Raw genomic sequence first — 19,334 nt, 5'->3', positions numbered from 1 at the left:
GGTTATGTGTGTACATATTCAATGGGAAAATGCTTAGGTAAGAGCTTCATTTAAGTGTCTAGGGCAGCAAATTTTATACATATAAAAATGTAAATGTCAAATGCTGTAGCTATGCACTAGATGGTGCATAAATTCATTTTTTAATTAAGAAAACCACGCAGTCTGGGAGCAGCCATCTTGTCTTTTTACTAAACAGTGCTCCTTACTGGCCACAGCTTTATGTTATTTCACTTCTAACACAATGGCGTGTACAATACAGTATATGCAGTACATATGCAGTACATGGTCCACACCAGCAGGTGGCGGTGATACACAAGTTGCTTGCCAATCACACATAAAACAACAAAGAAGCAGGCATCATCATACGATCTCGTTTTATTGGCGTTGCATCGCAAGAAACATGTCGCATGTTCAGACCGGTGCCGAAAATGTAATTAAAGGTTAGTTTTCGACAAGCATGAGTGTAATGTTATGCGGTAAGATATTCGTTGTCGCCATCGTGTTTTCCATGGCTAGCTAGCTATAGCTAACACTGTAATAAATGTATGTTTATGCCGCACAGGAAACAGAATGATGTGTCCATTGCACGGATGTAAACGTGTGTACACAGACGCCGCTGCTTTGGAGAGTCACGTAAAGGACCACGCAATCCCTGCTCAGTCTCTTAATGGTAAGACATCCCATAAACATGTGTGACAGGGATTGGGACTGGGATTTACTCAACATTTTGGTGTGGATCTGACACCAAGTAAATGCAAGAATAATAGTCGATAAATGTTGACGTCCGGAAATGTCCAACAACAGAGTATAACATCAGGTCCTTCAACCAGGAAGTGGCATTCCTCAGCTCGATTGTCATTGGTCGATTTGGGGCATTGTAAAACACGAATGCTTTTATTGTCATTTCACAATAGTTACAACGAAATTGTCAAGTCATTTGGAAGGGGGGCCCTCTGCACCTCATAATAGTAAATAAATTCAGTAGCATATAAACAATAAATTCATTAAAATTAAAACAGTACAAAAATATCAAAATACAACAATATTTTCTGACCAGAAAAGTGCATTAGGAGCTAGTTGAAAAAAACTGAAAGTTTTTTACGTTTTTTTGTCAAAACTCACCGCCCTCAAACATTGGCATTTTATGCCCTTTTTGGGTCCTCCTGGGGCCCCTGTTGAGTGTGTGTGAGGTTTCCCTTGTCTTTTTGACCAAAAAAGTGCATTAGCAGCAAGTTGGAAAAAAAAGAAAAAAACAACATACTAACCCCTTACGTTTTTGTCAAAAATCACCGCCCTCGAACATTGGCATTTTATGCCCTTTTTGGGTGCTTCTGGGGCCCCTGTTGAGTGTGTGTGAGGTTTCCCCTTTTTTTTGACCAGAAAAGTGCATTAGCAGCAAGTTGAAAAAACTGAAAAAAAACGACATACTAACCCCTTACGTTTTTTGTCAAAAATCACCAAATTCAAACACTTGCATTTTATGCCGTTTTTAGGTGCTTGTTGAGTGTGTGTGAGGTTTCCCCTTTTTTTTGACCAGAAAAGTGCATTAGCAGCAAGTTGAAAAAACTGAAAAAAAACGACATACTAACCCCTTACGTTTTTTGTCAAAAATCACCAAATTCAAACACTTGCATTTTATGCCGTTTTTAGGTGCTTGTTGAGTGTGTGTGAGGTTTCCCCTTTTTTTTGACTAGAAAAGTGCATTAGCAGCAAGTTGAAAAAACTGAAAAAAAACACATACTAACCCCTTACGTTTTTTTTTTCAAAAATCACTGCCCTCGAACATTGGCATTTTATGCCGTTTTTGGGTGCTTCTGGTGCCCCTGTTGAGTGTGTGTGAGGTTTCTCCTGATTTTTTAATCAGAAAAGTGAATTAGCATCAAGTTGAAAAAAACGTTTTTTTGTCAAAAATCACCAAATTCAAACACTGGCATATTATGCTGTTTTTGGGAGCTTCTGGGGCCCCTGTTGAGTGTGTGTGAGGTTTGCCCTTTTTTGACTAGAAAAGTGCATTAGCAGCAAGTTGAAAAAACTGAAAAAAACGACATAAAAACGTAAGGGGTTAGCCTTACGTTTTTTGTCCAAAATCATGGCTATATGATATTTGTATTACTTTTAGAAGTGGAAGAGTATAAAATATCAATCCTAAAGTGTGTGTGTGTGTGTGTGTGTGTGTGTGTGTGTCTGTCCCCCCGCAGGTAAAGTCCTCCTCTGCTCCACCGTTGGCTGCAACTGCTCCTTCCCAAACATGCAGAAACTGATGGAACACATCAGACTTCATCATAAACCCAACTTATTCTTCATGTAAGTTCCTTTAGTCAAGTCTTGTTTATTTCATGAAATTATGAAATTGACATTTCCTGCTTTCCATTAAAGCGCTTGTTTTCCTAAATTGGTTAGCTTGACTTTTTAGCTGACATGTTTCCGGTTACGTGGATGTAACAGATATCGCAGTTACCATAGCAACACAAATGCAACCCAGTTACCTCTAGTTATTTACTGAGCCACGTTTTAAAAATACGTTGTACATTTAAAATACAGTGGGACTCGCTTGTCAACAACCCCGTCAGATGCTGTCCGCCCCCCGCTTTAGCATTTAACAGCAACACACATGAGACTAAGTTATACTCTTATATCTACAGTATATATATATATACTGTATATTGGGTAATAAAGGTGAATATAGGGGTGTTATTTACTGTCTAGAGGGCTCTATGTTAACCATATTTAGGACATAAACTCTATGCTCTATTTATGAATAAGGTGGAAAGAGGCATATTGCAGATTGTATTCCCCGTGTCTTACCAAATCTAATTTGTGATCTCTGCAGGTGTGAAAATTGCCGCACAAAGTTGAGATCGTACCGTGGGCTCCTGACTCACCTCCACACCTGTTCCAAAGTTCCACGAGGGAAAATCAAGCCCACAGAGCAGACACCCCTTCAAGCAGGTGTAAATACGCCTGCCCATCCAAACCCACCTCAGTTGGAGGCGATGTCCACGCCGTGCCAAACGACTGCTGCTCACATCCCCAACCCTGACAGCTCTTTGGCTGATAGCACCTCACCCCCCGTCCTCCTTCCACAATTCACATTGAGCCAAGAGACTTTCAGGGGCGGTAGTGGACTCGGAGAAGAGCCCAAGTCAACCACTCATCCCGTTCAAGCAAACCAATGAACGATCCCACCTGTAAAAGTGAAGCTTTCTTGTCAGGAAATCAGTTTAATGGAGCTTTTCTCCATTTTTCATATCTATTGTGCTGGACTAAAATCACAAATATTCAGGAACTGAAGTATAGAAAGTATAAATATTAAGTTGAACTTTTATATTTCATTAGAAGAAAAAAACTGTAGACCCATCAGGACAAAAAAAGTTACATTTTTTAAATTATTTTTATTTCTATTAGAATGAGATGTTAGAAGCACTTGACTAAAGTCATACACTAATATACCCAACAACCAACCTCATTCCATCGTCGTCATAATAATAGTAATACCACCCCCCCACCCCATGCCAAGCCCCTGCATCAATGTTTAGACATCAAGTGTTTTAACAAAAAAAAACATGATTGAATGATAATTGTAGAGGAATAATGTGTGAAAAGAACATGAAGGAGAGCAGTTACATGGTGTCAATAACTTGTTGGTCCATCCATTATTTAGTGTCACATTCCGCAGTCCCACTCTTAATTGAAACAAAGTTTGTATTTTGCAATTCACATAAAACAGGAAACAAGTGCACACACACGAAGAATCAGACTAGTATCCCCCCCCAGATGAGATGCGGTTGCTTTTCTTCTCAGGCGATGGTTTGATGCTTTTTAATAAAATCTTTTTTGATGAATGGCATATGTCTTTCCTGCTGGAAGCTTCCGGAAGAATAAACTGTTTCCTCTGCTCATGTTGCCCTGGAAGGAGTGTGGAAGAGAGTGGAAGGAGTTTAGACGTGTAAGATGACTGCAATTACATTCAGACTTAAATCCAAGATTGACTTTCCATCAGTATGTAGCTCAAGGATGTCCAAAGTGCGGCCAGGAGGCCATTTGCAGGACACAGCTGTTTTTTGTATTGGCCCGCAGCACATTGTAAAAATATAATTCAAAAAGAAAAAAAATACTATATATCCTGGCAGGGTCATGGCCGAGACCAGAGATCTTGGGCATTTTTACCCGCTATTTAGCTCTTTATTTTCTGACCAAAAGGAAAACGGAAAATATCTGACCTCGCTGCTTAGATGACTCCAGCAGTGCAGCCAGGTAGGATATACTGATGCATAAGGCGGAAGCCCTCCGGCCAGCCTGGAAAGACCACAAGCAATGAAGACAATGGTTCGCTTTACAGTGGAACACACAGAAAAAGCATGGATCATCCAACTCACCCGCAGTTATTGACAGCCATGAGGTTGGATACCAATACAAAAGGGTATGTGAGCATGCTGGCAAAGAACTGGCACCCAACAAGACAAAAAGAAGTGGTTTGCTTCATTCGAGGGAATAAATAAAGCTCCTAATGTCAAATCAATGTACAATACTTACGCCCGTGACAGCCTGAGAGCAGTTCTTCATTTCTCCTGTGTGACTCATCTGAAGGGAGCAACAGACTCTTAACGCCATAAAACATCACCATACGGTATTTTCTCTCCTTGTTCTTAAAGGGGACCAATATTGCTCATTTCTTGACCCTTTGTATTGAGTTGTGGTCTCCTATAGAGCAGCTACACACAATAACCCGCACAGAAATCATTTTACATCTTCCAGAATCTGCACCTATTCCAGCTAGATTTCCTTTGATTTGTGCTTCCTGCCAAAACGGTCTGTTTTAATTTATTCCACCCACGGCCGCCTTCCGGGCATGCCCACATGCCCAAAGTGCTTCCTAACTGTGAACCATAGAAGGAAGTCCGCCCCTCTGTGACATCACCAAGAGGCCATTTTACCACGCCTCTTGAGCCATCCCAAACTTCTTTCAGGGCTCAATTCCAAATGTACAAACCACGTTTAACTCGAAAATACAACATTCTACCAACATTTACGGGTCAGAAAAAGCAAAATAGATCCCCTTTAACACAACACAAATTCAACAGAGCAACGTGACTGATGTAAGATGAAAGGGAAAGTGTGTACCGAATCATCGATTGCGTACGTATTGATGAAGTGAGCCAGCATGTTACAAATCCACAGAGCTAAGACATCTCCAAGGAGACGAGGAATCAAGCCGCTGCAAGAAGACACAAAAACACCATTTTGGATTGAAACAAAACAAAAATGACATAGTGTAATACTAAACACTGTATATCTTATTATTGAATGTATTTTAGATTTACAATATGCAGAGGGCTATTAAATAACTAGCATTTATGTGTTATCAATGGTTTACAATATGTCTCATGAGTGATATACATTTGAACACAGAGCACAGACTGATGACATTTTTTATATTATAATGTAATATATTATATAATAATATATATTATATTTTTTGTATATTTATTTTTTATATATATTTATATATTTTTTCATGTTAGACATGAAGTGAATGAAAATAAAGAACATACGTGAAGAAGCCCAGAAGTCCCTCTTCTCGATAGATGGTGACGATGGAATCTAAGATGCCGCTAAAAACAGATGACAGTTGTGTTGAGAATGGTGTTGGCTTCAGATTTGACGTTGAAGAAAACACAAGCTACCTGTATTTAGTCTCTCTTCCAATGAACTGCACCATACATCTCAATGTAATGACTGAAAGACAAGAAATCACATTCACTTGCATTCACTGAACTTTTACAGTGTTTTTGTACTTTAAGTCGTTCTTAATATAAGTATATATGCTAGGACTACGTTATGCTAGCCATAGCATTTCAGTATGTGGAATCAAACTATGGAATGGATTGAGTAAGGACCTCAAACAATGCACAACGATGAGCCAATTCAAGAAACAATACAAGCAGTTGATGTTTGCTAAATACAAGGATGAAGAGTCTTGAACCAGTCATGATGTGCTATATATATCACTATATTGACACTTACTATGGTACCCATTATGGCATTGGATGCTCATATCATCTCCTACTTCAGTATGAGGTGCATTATTAAAAACAAAAACTTGGAAAGCAGGAAGTGAACAAATGTAACAGTTACTGATTGTAAAAGTACCAGATGGAGGTGTAGGATTTAATAAGCTTTGCTTCTTCCTACTCCTTTTGGACATGTGGAACTGGGAACTGATTATGGGATGCAATCAATTGTAATCTGATGCATGTTCAAATGAAATAAAACCATTACCAAAAATGTCTATTTGTACTTTTATTCAAATAGTTTCCATAGTTTACACTAAAAGCTAAAGGCTACTGCTGTATGTGTTACATGGGACGTGGTCTGTAAATATAAGACAGTTGAGAAGGTGGCTGAAGACGACCTCTGCAATTTGGGTTAAGGACCAAAAAAAAAGTCAAAGATCCTCTATAATAGAGGTGCTTTCATGAGCTTTTTAAAAAAGGACCTACTGCAGAAATCAGGAGTCAAAAGTCGTCTCTGTGACCAGGGTGTACTATGCGTGTACTATGTGTGTACTGTGTTTAGGAAGATGCTGCCAATAATGTTAGTACAGTTGAATAACCCTAGCATAGAACCTGGTGATGATTCATTTTTACATTTGCACTTTCATTCATAAAGTTTAAACATCAGTGATTACCGTATTTTCTGGACTATAAGTCGCACAAGGCCAAAATTGCATAATTACGTAGAAAAAACATACATAAGTCCCACTGCACTATAAGTCTCATTTTTTGCGGGTAATTTATTTTACTACTTGACCAAGGCAAGTTCTAACATTAATAAAAGAATAGAGAACAGGCTGAATAGGTGTAAGATATGCTAACACAATGGTTATTCAGCTACACAAAAAATAAACATGAACACAAAAGGTGTCCAGTGTTTATGTAATATAAACAGTTTTTTCATTTATAAGTCGCTCTGGAGTATAAGTCACAGGAACAGCCAACCTATGAAAAAAAAGTGTGATTTATAGTCCGGAAAATACGGTAATTTCTTAACAGTTTGGTACTATAATGCAGGAAATGTCACAGTGCAAGTTGCCGTACGTCCATACCGTGGAAGGGATGTGTAACTATGGTGGCACAGGAACGAGCTATCATCTCTTTGGTTGTCTGTGGAAGCAGAAACACAAACAAATAAACAATTTGACTTCACACCCATAGTGGAAAAAAAGATGTTTGAATTGGTATACGCATGCCTGATCATAATGGTACAGCTGGTCCTAATCAATGGACACATGTACACTTCTCTTCCTTTTTCACCGCAACAGCAAATCATTCATTCAATTTCTACCGCTTATCCTCACGAGGGTCGCGGGGGTGCTGGAGCCTATCCCAGCCGTCTTCGGGCAAGAGGCGGGGTACACCCTGGACTGGTGGCCAGCCAATCACAGGGCACATATAGACAAACAACCATTCACACTCACATTCATACCTATGGACAATTTGGAGTGGCCAATTAACCTAGCATGTTTTTGGAATGGGGGAGGAATTCTTGCCATTTTTAAACTGGTCTTTAAAAAGCTGCTAACCAAGATCAAGATTTGCTCCTTACCTCATTAACGACGTGGTGTACCGAGCCATCTTCAATCTTCTGCTCGCGCCACCAAGACGGCACCACCCCCAAAAAGGAAAAAAAACCCAACATATTTTTAGTCACTTTCTGAAGAAAGTACAAGTCAAACGATTGAGGCGCATTACCGCACCGAGCATGTTGGTGTGTTAAGAATGTGATACGGCAACCAGATTGGCCTGGTCTTGTGGCGGAAGCTGATATTACCCGATATGATCCTGATACTGAATATTGTATCCCGATTGCATCCCTACTAATAAACTGTAGCACTTCATGTCTATCAAGCATCACGTGTGTGATGGATGTGTGCCGAGCAAAAGAAAAACCATCATAAAGAACGTGGAAAATAAACATCAAAAAAACACCCATCAGTAGCGACCCCGCTATTCTCTAAGCCGCTCAACTGGGAAGTCTGTCATTAGGATTCCTTAAGATAAGATAAAGATTCCTTGAGCATATGAAAGGATGTCCTCCTATGAAAGTGACCGTGATAACTAAGCAAGGTAGTTGTCTTATTATTGCCGTGTTGCAACTCTTACCTCAAGTGTGCCATGTTCATGACATTTCTGTGGGAGAGGAAAGCACACAAAAAATGTATTTCAATACATTATATTACACTGCCTGACATTATCACACTTTTGATGCAGGGACGGAAACACCGACTTTGTTTGACTCGTGTTGCTAAATGAGGTAACCAAGAGGGGTGGTAGGGCGTCCTCGCTATTAAGGTTTTAAAAAAAAAAACTATATAAAACTATTTATTGTCATAAAACGATTTAGCTTTTACAATCTACTGGCAGGTAATTCTCAGATAATAAAAGCTTACAATAAAAAATAAAACATAGCATACACAAAAATTGAAGGATGGGGGGTTTTTGATGTGAAAAGCAATCAAATGTAGGTCAATATATTGTACTATATGCTTAATATAAGCTTTGTGTTATAAGCGAAAAAGCATTTGGGTATTATCTAATAATATACCTCAATAAGAAAAACTTTTTTTTAATAAAAGGCAGGGGCCACAAATGCCCCTGGACACCGCTGGTTTGCAGGGTTTTTCTTTAGGAAGACTTTTTAGTAAAGTTCCTTATTACCTGAATAAGGGCTAGGCGATATGGACCAAAAACTCATAAACTGCGCTCATATTATTTAGATTGAATATCGATATACTGGATATGGCAATTATTTGAGACAAAATCAAAAGCAAATATAAATGTCAAGTTGCTTTATTAAAATAAATACGAAACATGAGTTTATTTGAAACTGAAAACAACCAAATGCAACAAAGTGTGTGCCTGGAGTATAAAATATGTTTTAGGCTTTAGGCGTGATAACTTGTCTATCAAAACATACCTGCAGGATTTTGCTGTGCACAACAGTACCGATGGTGCCAGCACAGAGCCTTGGACCAAGCCCTTTGAAGAGACCAACTTTGCCGTCTATCTTGATGATGTGTTTGGCTAAATCACGAAAGAAACACAATGAGCGGAATAGGTAACAATACTGTAGAAGTGGGATATGTGAATGTGATATGATTTGTGTTATCTGTGAATCTGTTTCCATCATTCACAGATGATGGAAAGTGGCTCATACACTGGTGAATATAGAAAACTGAGTTGTGTCCATTTGTACTGGATCCTAGTATGTGCAGCATGTTATTTTAATGTGCCATTTATAAGTTCAGAGTGACACTTACCATAAGCAAACAGTCCAGGGAGCTGGTAGACTTGTCTGCCAAATAGGTTCTTCCCCAGGGTAGGAGGGAGGGGCTCATGTCCTACCTATTAACATTCATAATACATTAAACCTTGGATATATCGGACTCGGATATATTGGAAATTCGCTCACAACGGACAGATAAAAAAGAACCAATTTTTCTGTAATGCATTTCCAATAAAAATTCATTGCATATAACGGATTTCGCCTATTTCGGACAAAATCTCCAGTCCCGTTCCAATTTCCCTCGCATATATCGGATGGCCGCATCGTGTCTTTCTCCTGGCTCCAGATTTAGGACAAATATAAAAGTGAGTGACGTCAATAATACTAGCACAGCAGTGAATGAGATCTTAACCTCACTATTGGAAATAACGTAGGCTTGATGGGCGTAACAGGGCCTAGCTTAATTAACAATTTGTTATGCTCAGAGTCCAATAAAGTTAAATTCTCATTACCTTACGTCTCTTTTCATTGCCCAGTCCAGGTACATTGGAAACACAGTCAAGGAAGTGCCTTTTTATAACGGATAAAATCCGATTCACGCATATACCGGATATAAATCCGATATATGCGTAAAACGGACATTTTCCGGTATACGCATATAACGGATTTCGCTTATATCGGACAAAACCAGTGGGAACAATTGAATCCGATATATCCGAGGTTTACTGTAATTCACAATTAAGCATATTTTTCAAGTCTCTGCAACTCTCAAAGGTTGCTTTTTAATTAAATAGCCACAAAAAATTATCAACATTTAAACCAAATTTTAAAGCACTTGTAGGCAAACAACTAGTACAATTATTCACATGAGCTAAAACTAAATAATAAATCTAGCAATCTGGATTTTACATTTAACAAACACGACTGCAAGGTGATTATTTTGTGATTATCTAGGCCACGGGTGTCAAACTCATGCCGCAGAGGGCCGAGACACTGGTTTTCTTTCCAGTCGGTCACTAAAGCAGGTGATTTTAAAGATTAACCCTCCTTTGGTTTGAGGGAAGGAGCTTGTCAATTAAATCACCTGCTGGAGGAACTGGCTTCAGCCCTCCATTGACATATGTGATCTAGGCTATTCAATTACATTACTAATGTACACAAAATGTGAATATACAGTGTTTACTGCACGGATGCTCGTTGTGGAACACATACACAACAATAGAGAAGTGACAGCGCAGAGATGCGATGGGAGAGAATGTCATTCAGAGCCATTGTCAAGTCAGATTTTTTTTCTTTTTGTGATGCAAACGTATTACTCTTTTCAACGCATATTGTTTTACGCTAAAAAGTCTTTACTTAAGAGGCCCCACCAACTAACCACAACTACGTATGTTACAGAAATCGACTCATGGAACAAAGTGGGCGGTAAGTTACCGTTGATACACAATACTGCTGATGGGGATGTCATACAACTATATGACAAAAAATTGAACTATCCCTTTAAGATCAAAATACAAACGCTGCATACCAACGTTCATCAAAACATGTAATAGAGTCATTCTGACCTACTTCCTGGTATGGCACTCTCAGCATCCTGGGAACTGTAGTTCTTTTACATAAACATAAAGCTGATCTATTACAATCTATTTACAGGTGCTATTACACAACTATACATCAACATAAATGATTAGTAATAGCAGCTATAACTGCCATTATTATATTAACTTTAAAAATCTTGGATTTTTGTTTAAATGTTGTTTAAAATTATCTCAGCAAGAAGATACAGACTACAAAATAGTATGATTTAATTTTGGCACCCTCTGAATAGCTGGGGGAACCCACTGCAGGCAGCCCATTTTACATGCCAATTCTAATAACATATGTTACTAATACTTACTAATACGGCATATACGGTGTAATACGGTGTAGAAATGTGTAAATAATGAGATTAAATAACAATAATAATAAATGTATGTATGTATACCTAGATCTATATACACAGCGTTGTCTTTAAATGACATTAATCCAAGTAAATATCTGTTGCACTCCCGTCCAGTAGGTGGTGGTAGCGTACGTCACAAACTCCAACGCTAACTGTCAAACCCAATCATGGGGAATAAGAAAGTCATGTTCGCTGTTTCCGTCTAGTTGGACTTTCGACATAATAAAGAGCAACACGAAATCTTTGCCGTTAGTTCCGTAGTTCGGGTCCACCCGTTTAGAATAAAAATGCAACGGCATTCGGTAGAATTCCACGACGCGTCACAGTGCAAACATACACAACGGGGCATGACATCCAAATATTTCACTTACGATAACACAGCTCACAACATCAATATTGTGCAGGGAAATTACACTTTTACGGAGATATACTGAGGTTCTATAAAGGATTATATTCCAAATCAATGAGGTTAATGTACCTCACTTTCAACCAGAATCGTCAGACAAGAGAAGGTCAAAGGGAAGTTGGTGGCATAGGCACAGTTTCTTAGTGCTTTACCGGCAATTAGTAGACCAAATGAATACACTTTTCGTCGCCTGGCTATTGAACAACACTACAGTAAAAATGTATTGACTTTATTTATTTCAGTTGAACTGGTAGGCCAGTTAACAAATATTAATTATTCCTGATAAACACAAAAGCAACAACAGTTTCACGACAGCTGGATCAAATTTAAATGTCTTACCTGCACCAATACTTTAATGTACATCAAAGGATGTGAAAGGACAGTAAGCCCGGATCCCAATATGACTTGACCACACGTGTCCGCCATTTTTACACCAACAGCACCAACCGGAAGTTGTTTTTTGTCACTTCCTCACAGAGGAATTTAAAGCTTATCTAATTTAGACCTTATCTACACGGAAACGAAACCAAAATGTTTCTTTATCGTTTTCGAAAAGTTATTTCCCCACATTAGGACTGTATCAGGAACTATCATTGTCCACACGAACATTTTAAACGACTTTAAATGGTGTAATGCATACGCCAGCCTGTGCGCGGCGCTGTGAATCCTACCATACAGAAGAGGTGGAGCATGCGCTGTGTGTGCAAATGCCGGGGGGCATATACAGGGCATATAATGAAGATTGTAATCAGGAAAAAAGCCGGGGTAAACAAAAAAAACAACCACAAAAATATTATATATTTTTTAATATAATATCATATATAAATATTATATTGCGCATAAAGATACTGACATTATTTTTATTCTTTTTAGTTGACATTTTAAACGAGCGGTCACCAACGTGATGCCCAGCTATGATACAAATAAAACTCCATACCCTAGGGCAGCTTCTTGCACCAGTGATGCAAAAGACGTGTTTTCATTACAATCTATCAAATTCCAACTGTGGATTTTGCACCCCCACATGGACAAAGATGATTTCTACATGTATGTAGTTCACATGGTTTACTCAACTGCAAATATGCAGATTTGCTTTCACCCCCTACTTGGACTAAGATAACTTCTACATGTCTATAGTTCACATTATTTACTTTAAAAAGAGGATCAAACGTGTGAGATCAACTGTTGCATCACACCTCATTCACTATCTGTTAACAACTCTTCCCTGTGGTTTGGTCACATTTGTTTGGAATGCAGTGAAATGACGTCAGCTGCTGGCCACAAAATGAATAGGTAATTACTTGCACATTTCATATTTGTCATTTGTTATACAGAAATAAATAAGTGGCAGAACAAATGTGTTACAAAGTGCCCAAATTACATTTACAAATACAATTTCTAGTTATATATATATATTTTTTGTACAGCTGCATGGCGCTCGAGTGGTTAGCGCGCAGGCCACACATCTAGGAGAACCGAGTTCAATTCCACTCTCGGCCATCTCTATGTGGAGTTTGCGTGTTCTCCTTGTGCATGTGTAGGTTTTCATCACCGTGGCTTGAGCAACATTTACACAGCTGTAAATGGTACTTAACTTCTTGATTTGTATTACCTTGATTTTGCACTTTCTATGTTCTTGTGTGCTTTTTGTACTCTGCTTTTGCTGCTGTAAATCTGGAATGTTCCCTTGTGGGACTAATAAAGGCATATCTTATCTTATCTTATCCCTGGACCAGCCAATGTCCTCTCTTGGACTTGGTCAGAACAACTTGTTGAACGCATTCTTATGCATACATCATACACCGAGGCACATTGATTTCATTCATTCATTTTCTACCACTTTTCCTCACGAGGGTCGCGGGGGTGCTGGAGCCTATCCCAGCTGTCTTCGGGCGAGAGGCGGGTACACCCTGGACTGGCCGCCAGCCAGGACAATTTGGAGTGGCCAATTAACCTAGCATGTTTTTGGAATGTGGGAGGAAACCCGGAAAAAACCCACACATTCACGGGGAGAACATGCAAACTCCACATGGCCGAGGGTTGAATTGAACCCTGGTCTCCTAGCTGTGAGGCCTGCGCGCTAACCACTTAGCCGAGAAAGAGCTACAATTAAAGTTAATACAGTGACACAGTGCATCATGTTCAAGTATGTTTATTTCTCAGTGAGTTTGCCAATGATTTCACAACTGCAACTCTGATGACGGACTAGAAGAAAATGCCTTCGAGCTCTCAGTCATGACTTTGAAACCGGACATCCTCTGAAACAATGAACACAGATATGGGTCAGAAAGGATAGTATGTCATATACTGACAATCTGCATATACTGGACACTCACAGCACTTGTAGAGGTTGTTCAGCCTGGTAATGTCAGCGCGGCTCATCTCCTTAGCGTTGCCAAAGGACACGTTGCTGTTGGGGATGGGGAGCATGGTAGGCTGATTGTTCTTGGAGAAGGCATACCTGGAACATCATACAGAACATTTTGTTAAAGCCAACGACCAGAAAATGCGTCCGAACCCTGCAGAACATTGCAGTTGTTCATACTTGTGGTACTGCATGACAGAGTTGTAGTCATAGGAAGTGCCCTGGTTGAGGGTAGCAATCTTTCTGAAGTTGTGCTCCATTCCTGAAAAGTGGAAAAAAATTTCATTCACATTCGGAACATACGTCAGATTTAAGCATATTTAGTGTCTCGCTTACCAGACTGAACATTCTGCAGCAGAACTCTAATGTGGTTGTCCCTGTCAGAGCGGGTCTGTTCGTGGTTGAATCCAAGAGCATGGAGCAACTCGTGCTGGACGGTGCCATGATAGAGACATCCACGGCGAGCCAGAGACACAACCTGCTTACCGCCACGGCGACCAACGTAGGAGTAGCATCTGGACACAGGAACATTGATGAGAACTAAGATCAAAATACACATTTTTTTGCTAAAACTGCAGTTTGCAGGCTGCACGGTGGTCGGGTGGTTAGCACACAGACCTCACAGCTTGCATGTTCTCTCCGTGCATGCGTGGGTTTTCTCCGGGTACTCCGGTTTCCTCCCACATTCCAAAAACATGCTAGGTTAATTAGTGACTCCAAATTGTCCATAGGTATGAATGTGAGTGTGAATGGTTGTTTGTCTATATGTGCCCTGTGATTGGCTGGCCACCAGTCCAGGGTGGACCCCGCCTCTCGCCCCAAGACAGCTGGGATAGGCTCCAGCACCCCGCGACCCTCGTGAGGATAAGCGGTAGAAAATGAATGAATGAATGTTTTAGCTTGCTAATTGCTAATATGCTAAATATGCTAAATATGCTAAATATGCTAAATATGCTAAATATGCTAAATATGCTAAATATGCTAAATATGCTAAATATGCTAAATATGCTAAAACATTCTTTTTTTTTTCTTACCCATTCTGGGACTCGATGCTCAGCCAGTCACGGTCACTGCTTCTGGTGGGCCTGAAGCGGATGCAGGAAAAGGAAGAGAAGGACTCCAGACCACGGGTGATGATGGCCTTCTCACGGGAGGCTGAAAATATTAAGATCAGTGTTTTGACATATAATATTAACACGCATATATAAAACGCTGTCTATTTCGAGAGCAGTGTTTAATAGTTGACCAAACACACAGTGATGTGAAACACAAAACCTTTTACTGACACACTCAAATGAATCGAACACTCGGGTAAATGACCTATAGGTCAGCTTAAGCCTTGGTTGTGTACCTGCAGTCAGTGAAACTTGAGTCTTTTTTCAGTGCCAATGAGTCAGGGAAACAATAGTCTTCCTCAAGTGGCCATGAGTCAGTGAACCCGAGTCTTTGTTGAGCACAGGTAAGTTAGTAAAACCTGCGTCTTTGCTGCGAATCTGGGGAACTCGAGTCTTCCTTGAGTATTCGTGAGTTTGTCAAACTCGAGTCTTTCTCGAGTACTCTTGAGTCTGTGAAACCCTCGGTCTTGAGTCTTGGTCGAGTACCCGTGAGTTATTAAAAAGGGCCAGCCTTAAAGGGCCAGCCTTAGAGGGCCAGCCTTAAAGGGCCAGCCTTAAAGGGCCAGCCTTAAAGGGTCAGCCTTAAAGGGTCAGCCTTAGAGGGCCAGCCTTAAAGGGCCAGCCTTAGAGGGCCAGCCTTAGAGGGCCAGCCTTAAAGGGCCAGCCTTAAAGGGTCAGCCTTAGAGAGCCAGCCTTAGAGGGCCAGCTTAAAGGGTCAGCCTTAGAGGGCCAGCCTTAGAGGGCCAGCTTAAAGGGCCAGCCTTAGAGGGCCAGCCTTAGAGGGCCAGCCTTAGAGGGCCAGCCTTAGAGGGCCAGCCTTAAAGGGCCAGCCTTAAAGGGCCAGCCTTAGAGGGCCAGCCTTAGAGGGCCAGCCTTAGAGGGCCAGTCTTAAAGGGCCAGCCTTAAAGGGCCAGCCTTAAAGGGCCAGCCTTAGAGGGCCAGTCTTAAAGGGCCAGCCTTAAAGGGCCAGCCTTAAAGGGCCAGCCTTAGAGGGCCAGTCTTAAAGGGCCAGCCTTAAAGGGCCAGCCTTAAAGGGCCAGCCTTAGAGGGCCAGCCTTAGAGGGCCAGCCTTAGACGGCCAGCCTTAGATTGCCAGCCTTAAAGGGCCAGCCTTAAAGGGCAAGCCTTAGAGGGCCAGTCTTAGAGGGCAAGCCTTAGAGTGTTTGTCAAGAACTGTTGACAGTGAACCTTGAGACCTCAGCAAGCACCAGTGAGTCAGTGAAAAGCATTGTGGCAACGTAGACAATGTTGTGGTGAGTCATGAGTCAGTCATGGAATGACTTACAAAAGTGATTGGTGATGTAATAAGGAACGTAGACCTTTCCATCATTATACTTTCCCCACGTGCAACCACGGCTGGTACAGGGGTCAGCGTTTCTCTCGCCGTCATTGTCGATGGCGATGTCTCCTTCAATCAGCTCTGGCTCATCAGCTGAACGCACTGAAACGCATCACACAGCCTGTTTAAAGCGTATTGACTCATTCACAATATTCCGTTAAAGTTCCTGTAGTGTTTGCATCCACATGCAATAATAATATAGAATGGAACCACTTTTGACAACCATCTAGGACCAAGAATGATGAAAATCCACGCCCATAAAAATGTCTATGGGTCACTCCTTCTCCTTCAAACCCTCCTATTAGCTTGACGCTGAAGTTCTCCGATTTCAAATCCAAATTGTCTTTACAATAAGGTACACAAAAATACAGTAGTTACCATGGCGCTAATGAAGAACTAATGAGAAACCAATGGCTTGGGCACATACATTTAGAGTAGTTACTGAGGAACTAAGGCAAAAAAGCCCTGGATTTGGAATTGGCAATTGGAAAAAGTTGTTTACAAGTCTGAAAATGATCTGGAATATTGATCATATTCTGCTTAATACAAGAATGTTACGTGCACGTTAAACGTTTACTCTAAGAACATAGCGTGTGACACTCACCCCTGTTACTGTTGGCTCTCTCCAGAAGTTCAGACACTGAAAGGTCGCTCAGATCTTCTTCAAAGCTGTCTTTAGTGACACAAGTACAGTACGTATTTTAGCAGGAGGTTAAGCAATAGCGTGCGGGTCAAGGGAGTTATATTCCATACATACCTGCCTGTTTGTGGAGCACAGCCATGTTGACAAAGGGGGGAAATCAGACATTAGAAAGACACAGGGAACAATGACATGCAACAAAAATGAGCACTTTCAGGACGGACATTCCCTATGGCACATAATACAAGGTCAGATTTAAGTATTGTGTAACAAGTTAATTTATGTATCTACAGTACATGTTAGAGATGTAAATGCATTTTTGGAAATGTGCCTTTTGTTTGGTACAAAGGCAAATATGCAAATATATGCATATGTAAATATGCATATTATGTGAATTGGCGACTTCAAATTGTCCGTAGCTGTGAATTAGGGGTGTGAATCTCAGCGCTGAGGACGATTCCATACACATTCGATGCACTGGCAGCGATACCATACTTTAACGATATAATACAATACGATGCACTAATCATTTACTTCAAATCAATGCAATCTGATACGATATGGTGCAATTTAAATATGTCATCCAATACTTCTCTACAAGAGAGGAGAAATATGATCTCAGGGAAGAAGTACATTTGAAACACTTCTATGCTAGGACTACGTTATGCTAGCCATAGCATTTCAGTATGTGGAATCAAACTATGGAATGGATTGAGTAAGGAAGTCAAACAATGCACAACGATGAGCCAATTCAAGAAACAATACAAGCAGTTGATGTTTGCTAAATACAAGGATGAAGAGTCTTGAACCAGTCAATAAAAAAAACAAACAAAAAAACTTATATTAGGAAAGTAGGAAGTGAACAAATGTAACAGCTACTGATTGTAAAAGTATTCATACCAGCACATTCATACCTATGGACAATTTGATAATGTGGGAGGAAACCGGAGTACCAGGAGAAAACCCACGCACCCACGGGGAGAACATCTCCTAGCTGTGAGGTCTGCGTGCTAACCACTCAACTACCGTGCAGCCCACAAAGTGGAATTACTGTACATATTGTATATCTATTATTGTGTGGTAATTCCACATATCATCCAAAAGCGGGCTAATTATGGAGTAGAGCAATTAATGGAAGGTTTAACGTACCTCATTGTCAGCCCAGCAATAGGCAGACAGCAGGAGTACAGCAACAAGTGAGAGTTTGAGAACAGCCATTCCAGCAGACCTGCATATGGTACACATATCGCTATTGATGAACATTCATCATCACACAGGCAAGAAGAATGAAATGAGAAATTTCCTGCTACTTTGCAGCTGAAGCTCACCTTGGATCGCTTCTGAGGACCTAACTACAGAGGTTCATGTCCAGGACTTTTATATGCTTTAACCCAAGTCTGTCTGACCAAATATGGATTATCAGACTATTGAATAAACTAAAGAATTCACAGAACTCACAGATTAATCAGTAGCATCTGGTTGGAGCGCACACAGTGCAAATGTGCATGGGAATCGCACACTTGTTCAAAGTTTGTTTGCAGTCACATTGGCTAGTGTAGGGGGACAGTTTGCAGAACTTGCACAGTGAGTTTCTTAATAAGTAGTGTTATTATCATGCATTATTGAATGAATTGAATATATTACATGCGTGGAAACACTCCTAAGCAATCAACAGTATATATGACAAGCAAATACGTATATATGAAAAGGCTTTCCTCGTTGAAATTACTGCAAATACTTCTAATTCACGTCATGTTCATGACAAACAAAAATACCCTAAAGTGGTGGCCAGCCAATCACAGGGCACATATAGACAAACAACCATTCACACTCACATTCATACCTATGGACAATTTGGAGTCGCCAATTAACCTAGCATGTTTTTGGAATGTGGGAGGAAACCGGAGTACCCGGAGAAAACCCACGCATGCACGGGGAGAACATGTAAACTCCACACACAGATGGCCGGTGGGATTGAACCTGGGTTATACTCCACTATAGTCCATAAATTGGTCTACAAACCACATTGAACATCATAACTCTGCACAGCGCTGCTTTTCATGACCCAATGAGGCTACAAATATCATAACACACTAATCCATCTTGTTATGTCCTCCCACTAACCCAAGACCAAACCAACAGAAAACATACCTCCGTAGTAAATGATATGGTCTGATGTCAGAGCTCCTCAAAGATTCCTGAAGGTGAACTTCACGGTATCGATGTCCTCGGGTAAGATGAT

General features: G+C 40.4%; 3 protein-coding genes across 5 annotated transcripts in view; 1 reads left to right on the top strand and 2 right to left on the bottom strand.

The window, feature by feature from the left end:
• The window catches only part of LOC131132447 (hatching enzyme 1.2-like), a 147,688-nt gene extending 129,194 nt beyond the window's left edge, over positions 1–18,494 (bottom strand). The window contains exons 1-9 of one of the 2 annotated variants that reach the window (XM_058078064.2): positions 18,421–18,494; positions 18,238–18,320; positions 17,057–17,125; positions 16,399–16,554; positions 15,033–15,153; positions 14,335–14,513; positions 14,179–14,260; positions 13,970–14,094; positions 13,770–13,891 (exon numbers count right to left, since the gene is read on the bottom strand). In XM_058078064.2, the coding sequence (XP_057934047.2) occupies positions 13,890–13,891; positions 13,970–14,094; positions 14,179–14,260; positions 14,335–14,513; positions 15,033–15,153; positions 16,399–16,554; positions 17,057–17,125; positions 18,238–18,310 (807 nt within the window). In that variant the 5' untranslated portion in view covers positions 18,311–18,320; positions 18,421–18,494 and the 3' untranslated portion in view covers positions 13,770–13,889. Of the gene's footprint in view, positions 1–13,769; positions 13,892–13,969; positions 14,095–14,178; positions 14,261–14,334; positions 14,514–15,032; positions 15,154–16,398; positions 16,555–17,056; positions 17,126–18,237; positions 18,321–18,420 lie in introns of those variants that run through there. The other variant, XM_078792453.1, reaches the window with a different exon arrangement.
• znf414 (zinc finger protein 414) lies at positions 310–3,876 on the top strand. 2 transcript variants are annotated; one of them, XM_058078543.2, is made up of 4 exons: positions 310–440; positions 563–670; positions 2,199–2,304; positions 2,831–3,874. In XM_058078543.2, exons 1-4 carry the CDS (start codon positions 401–403, stop codon positions 3,174–3,176), a joined length of 600 nt encoding a protein of 199 aa, XP_057934526.2. In that variant the 5' UTR covers positions 310–400; the 3' UTR covers positions 3,177–3,874. The 2 variants fall into 2 exon arrangements, with proteins under 2 accessions (XP_057934526.2, XP_057934527.2); XM_058078544.2 differs by having other exon boundaries at positions 340–476; positions 2,831–3,876.
• mtch2 (mitochondrial carrier homolog 2) lies at positions 3,309–12,122 on the bottom strand. Its single transcript, XM_058078541.2, has 13 exons — positions 11,973–12,122; positions 9,320–9,404; positions 8,977–9,083; positions 8,163–8,189; positions 7,606–7,644; positions 7,106–7,163; positions 5,685–5,736; positions 5,553–5,612; positions 5,122–5,215; positions 4,534–4,581; positions 4,377–4,444; positions 4,221–4,296; positions 3,309–3,906 (listed from the first exon to the last, which is right to left on the bottom strand). Exons 1-13 carry the CDS (start codon positions 12,057–12,059, stop codon positions 3,820–3,822), a joined length of 888 nt encoding a protein of 295 aa, XP_057934524.2. The 5' UTR covers positions 12,060–12,122; the 3' UTR covers positions 3,309–3,819.
• Positions 18,495–19,334: the final 840 nt, after the last annotated feature.

The sequence above is a fragment of the Doryrhamphus excisus genome, linkage group LG1, assembly GCF_037039965.1.
Source record: "Doryrhamphus excisus strain RoL-2023G ecotype Guam linkage group LG1, RoL_Dexc_Guam_v1.1, whole genome shotgun sequence".
Taxonomy (NCBI): Eukaryota; Metazoa; Chordata; class Actinopteri; order Syngnathiformes; family Syngnathidae; genus Doryrhamphus; species Doryrhamphus excisus.
Note: the sequence above shows the minus strand (reverse complement) of the source record. Positions and strands in the feature narration are given on the sequence as shown.

What these genes read in the sequence shown, in the direction of transcription:
- znf414 (XM_058078543.2), top strand. Translation starts at nt 401, where the DNA reads ATGTCGCATGTTCAGACCGGTGCCGAAAATGTAATTAAAG. An exon ending in TGCCGAAAATGTAATTAAAG is followed by an intron (nt 441 to 562) that starts GTTAGTTTTCGA and finishes TATGCCGCACAG; the next exon opens with GAAACAGAATGATGTGTCCA. An exon ending in CCCTGCTCAGTCTCTTAATG is followed by an intron (nt 671 to 2,198) that starts GTAAGACATCCC and finishes GTCCCCCCGCAG; the next exon opens with GTAAAGTCCTCCTCTGCTCC.
- mtch2 (XM_058078541.2), bottom strand. Translation starts at nt 12,059, where the DNA reads ATGGCGGACACGTGTGGTCAAGTCATATTGGGATCCGGGCTTACTGTC. An exon ending in ACATTAAAGTATTGGTGCAG is followed by an intron (nt 9,405 to 11,972) that starts GTAAGACATTTA and finishes GAATGTTAATAG; the next exon opens with GTAGGACATGAGCCCCTCCC. An exon ending in ATGAACATGGCACACTTGAG is followed by an intron (nt 7,645 to 8,162) that starts GTAAGAGTTGCA and finishes TGGCGCGAGCAG; the next exon opens with AAGATTGAAGATGGCTCGGT.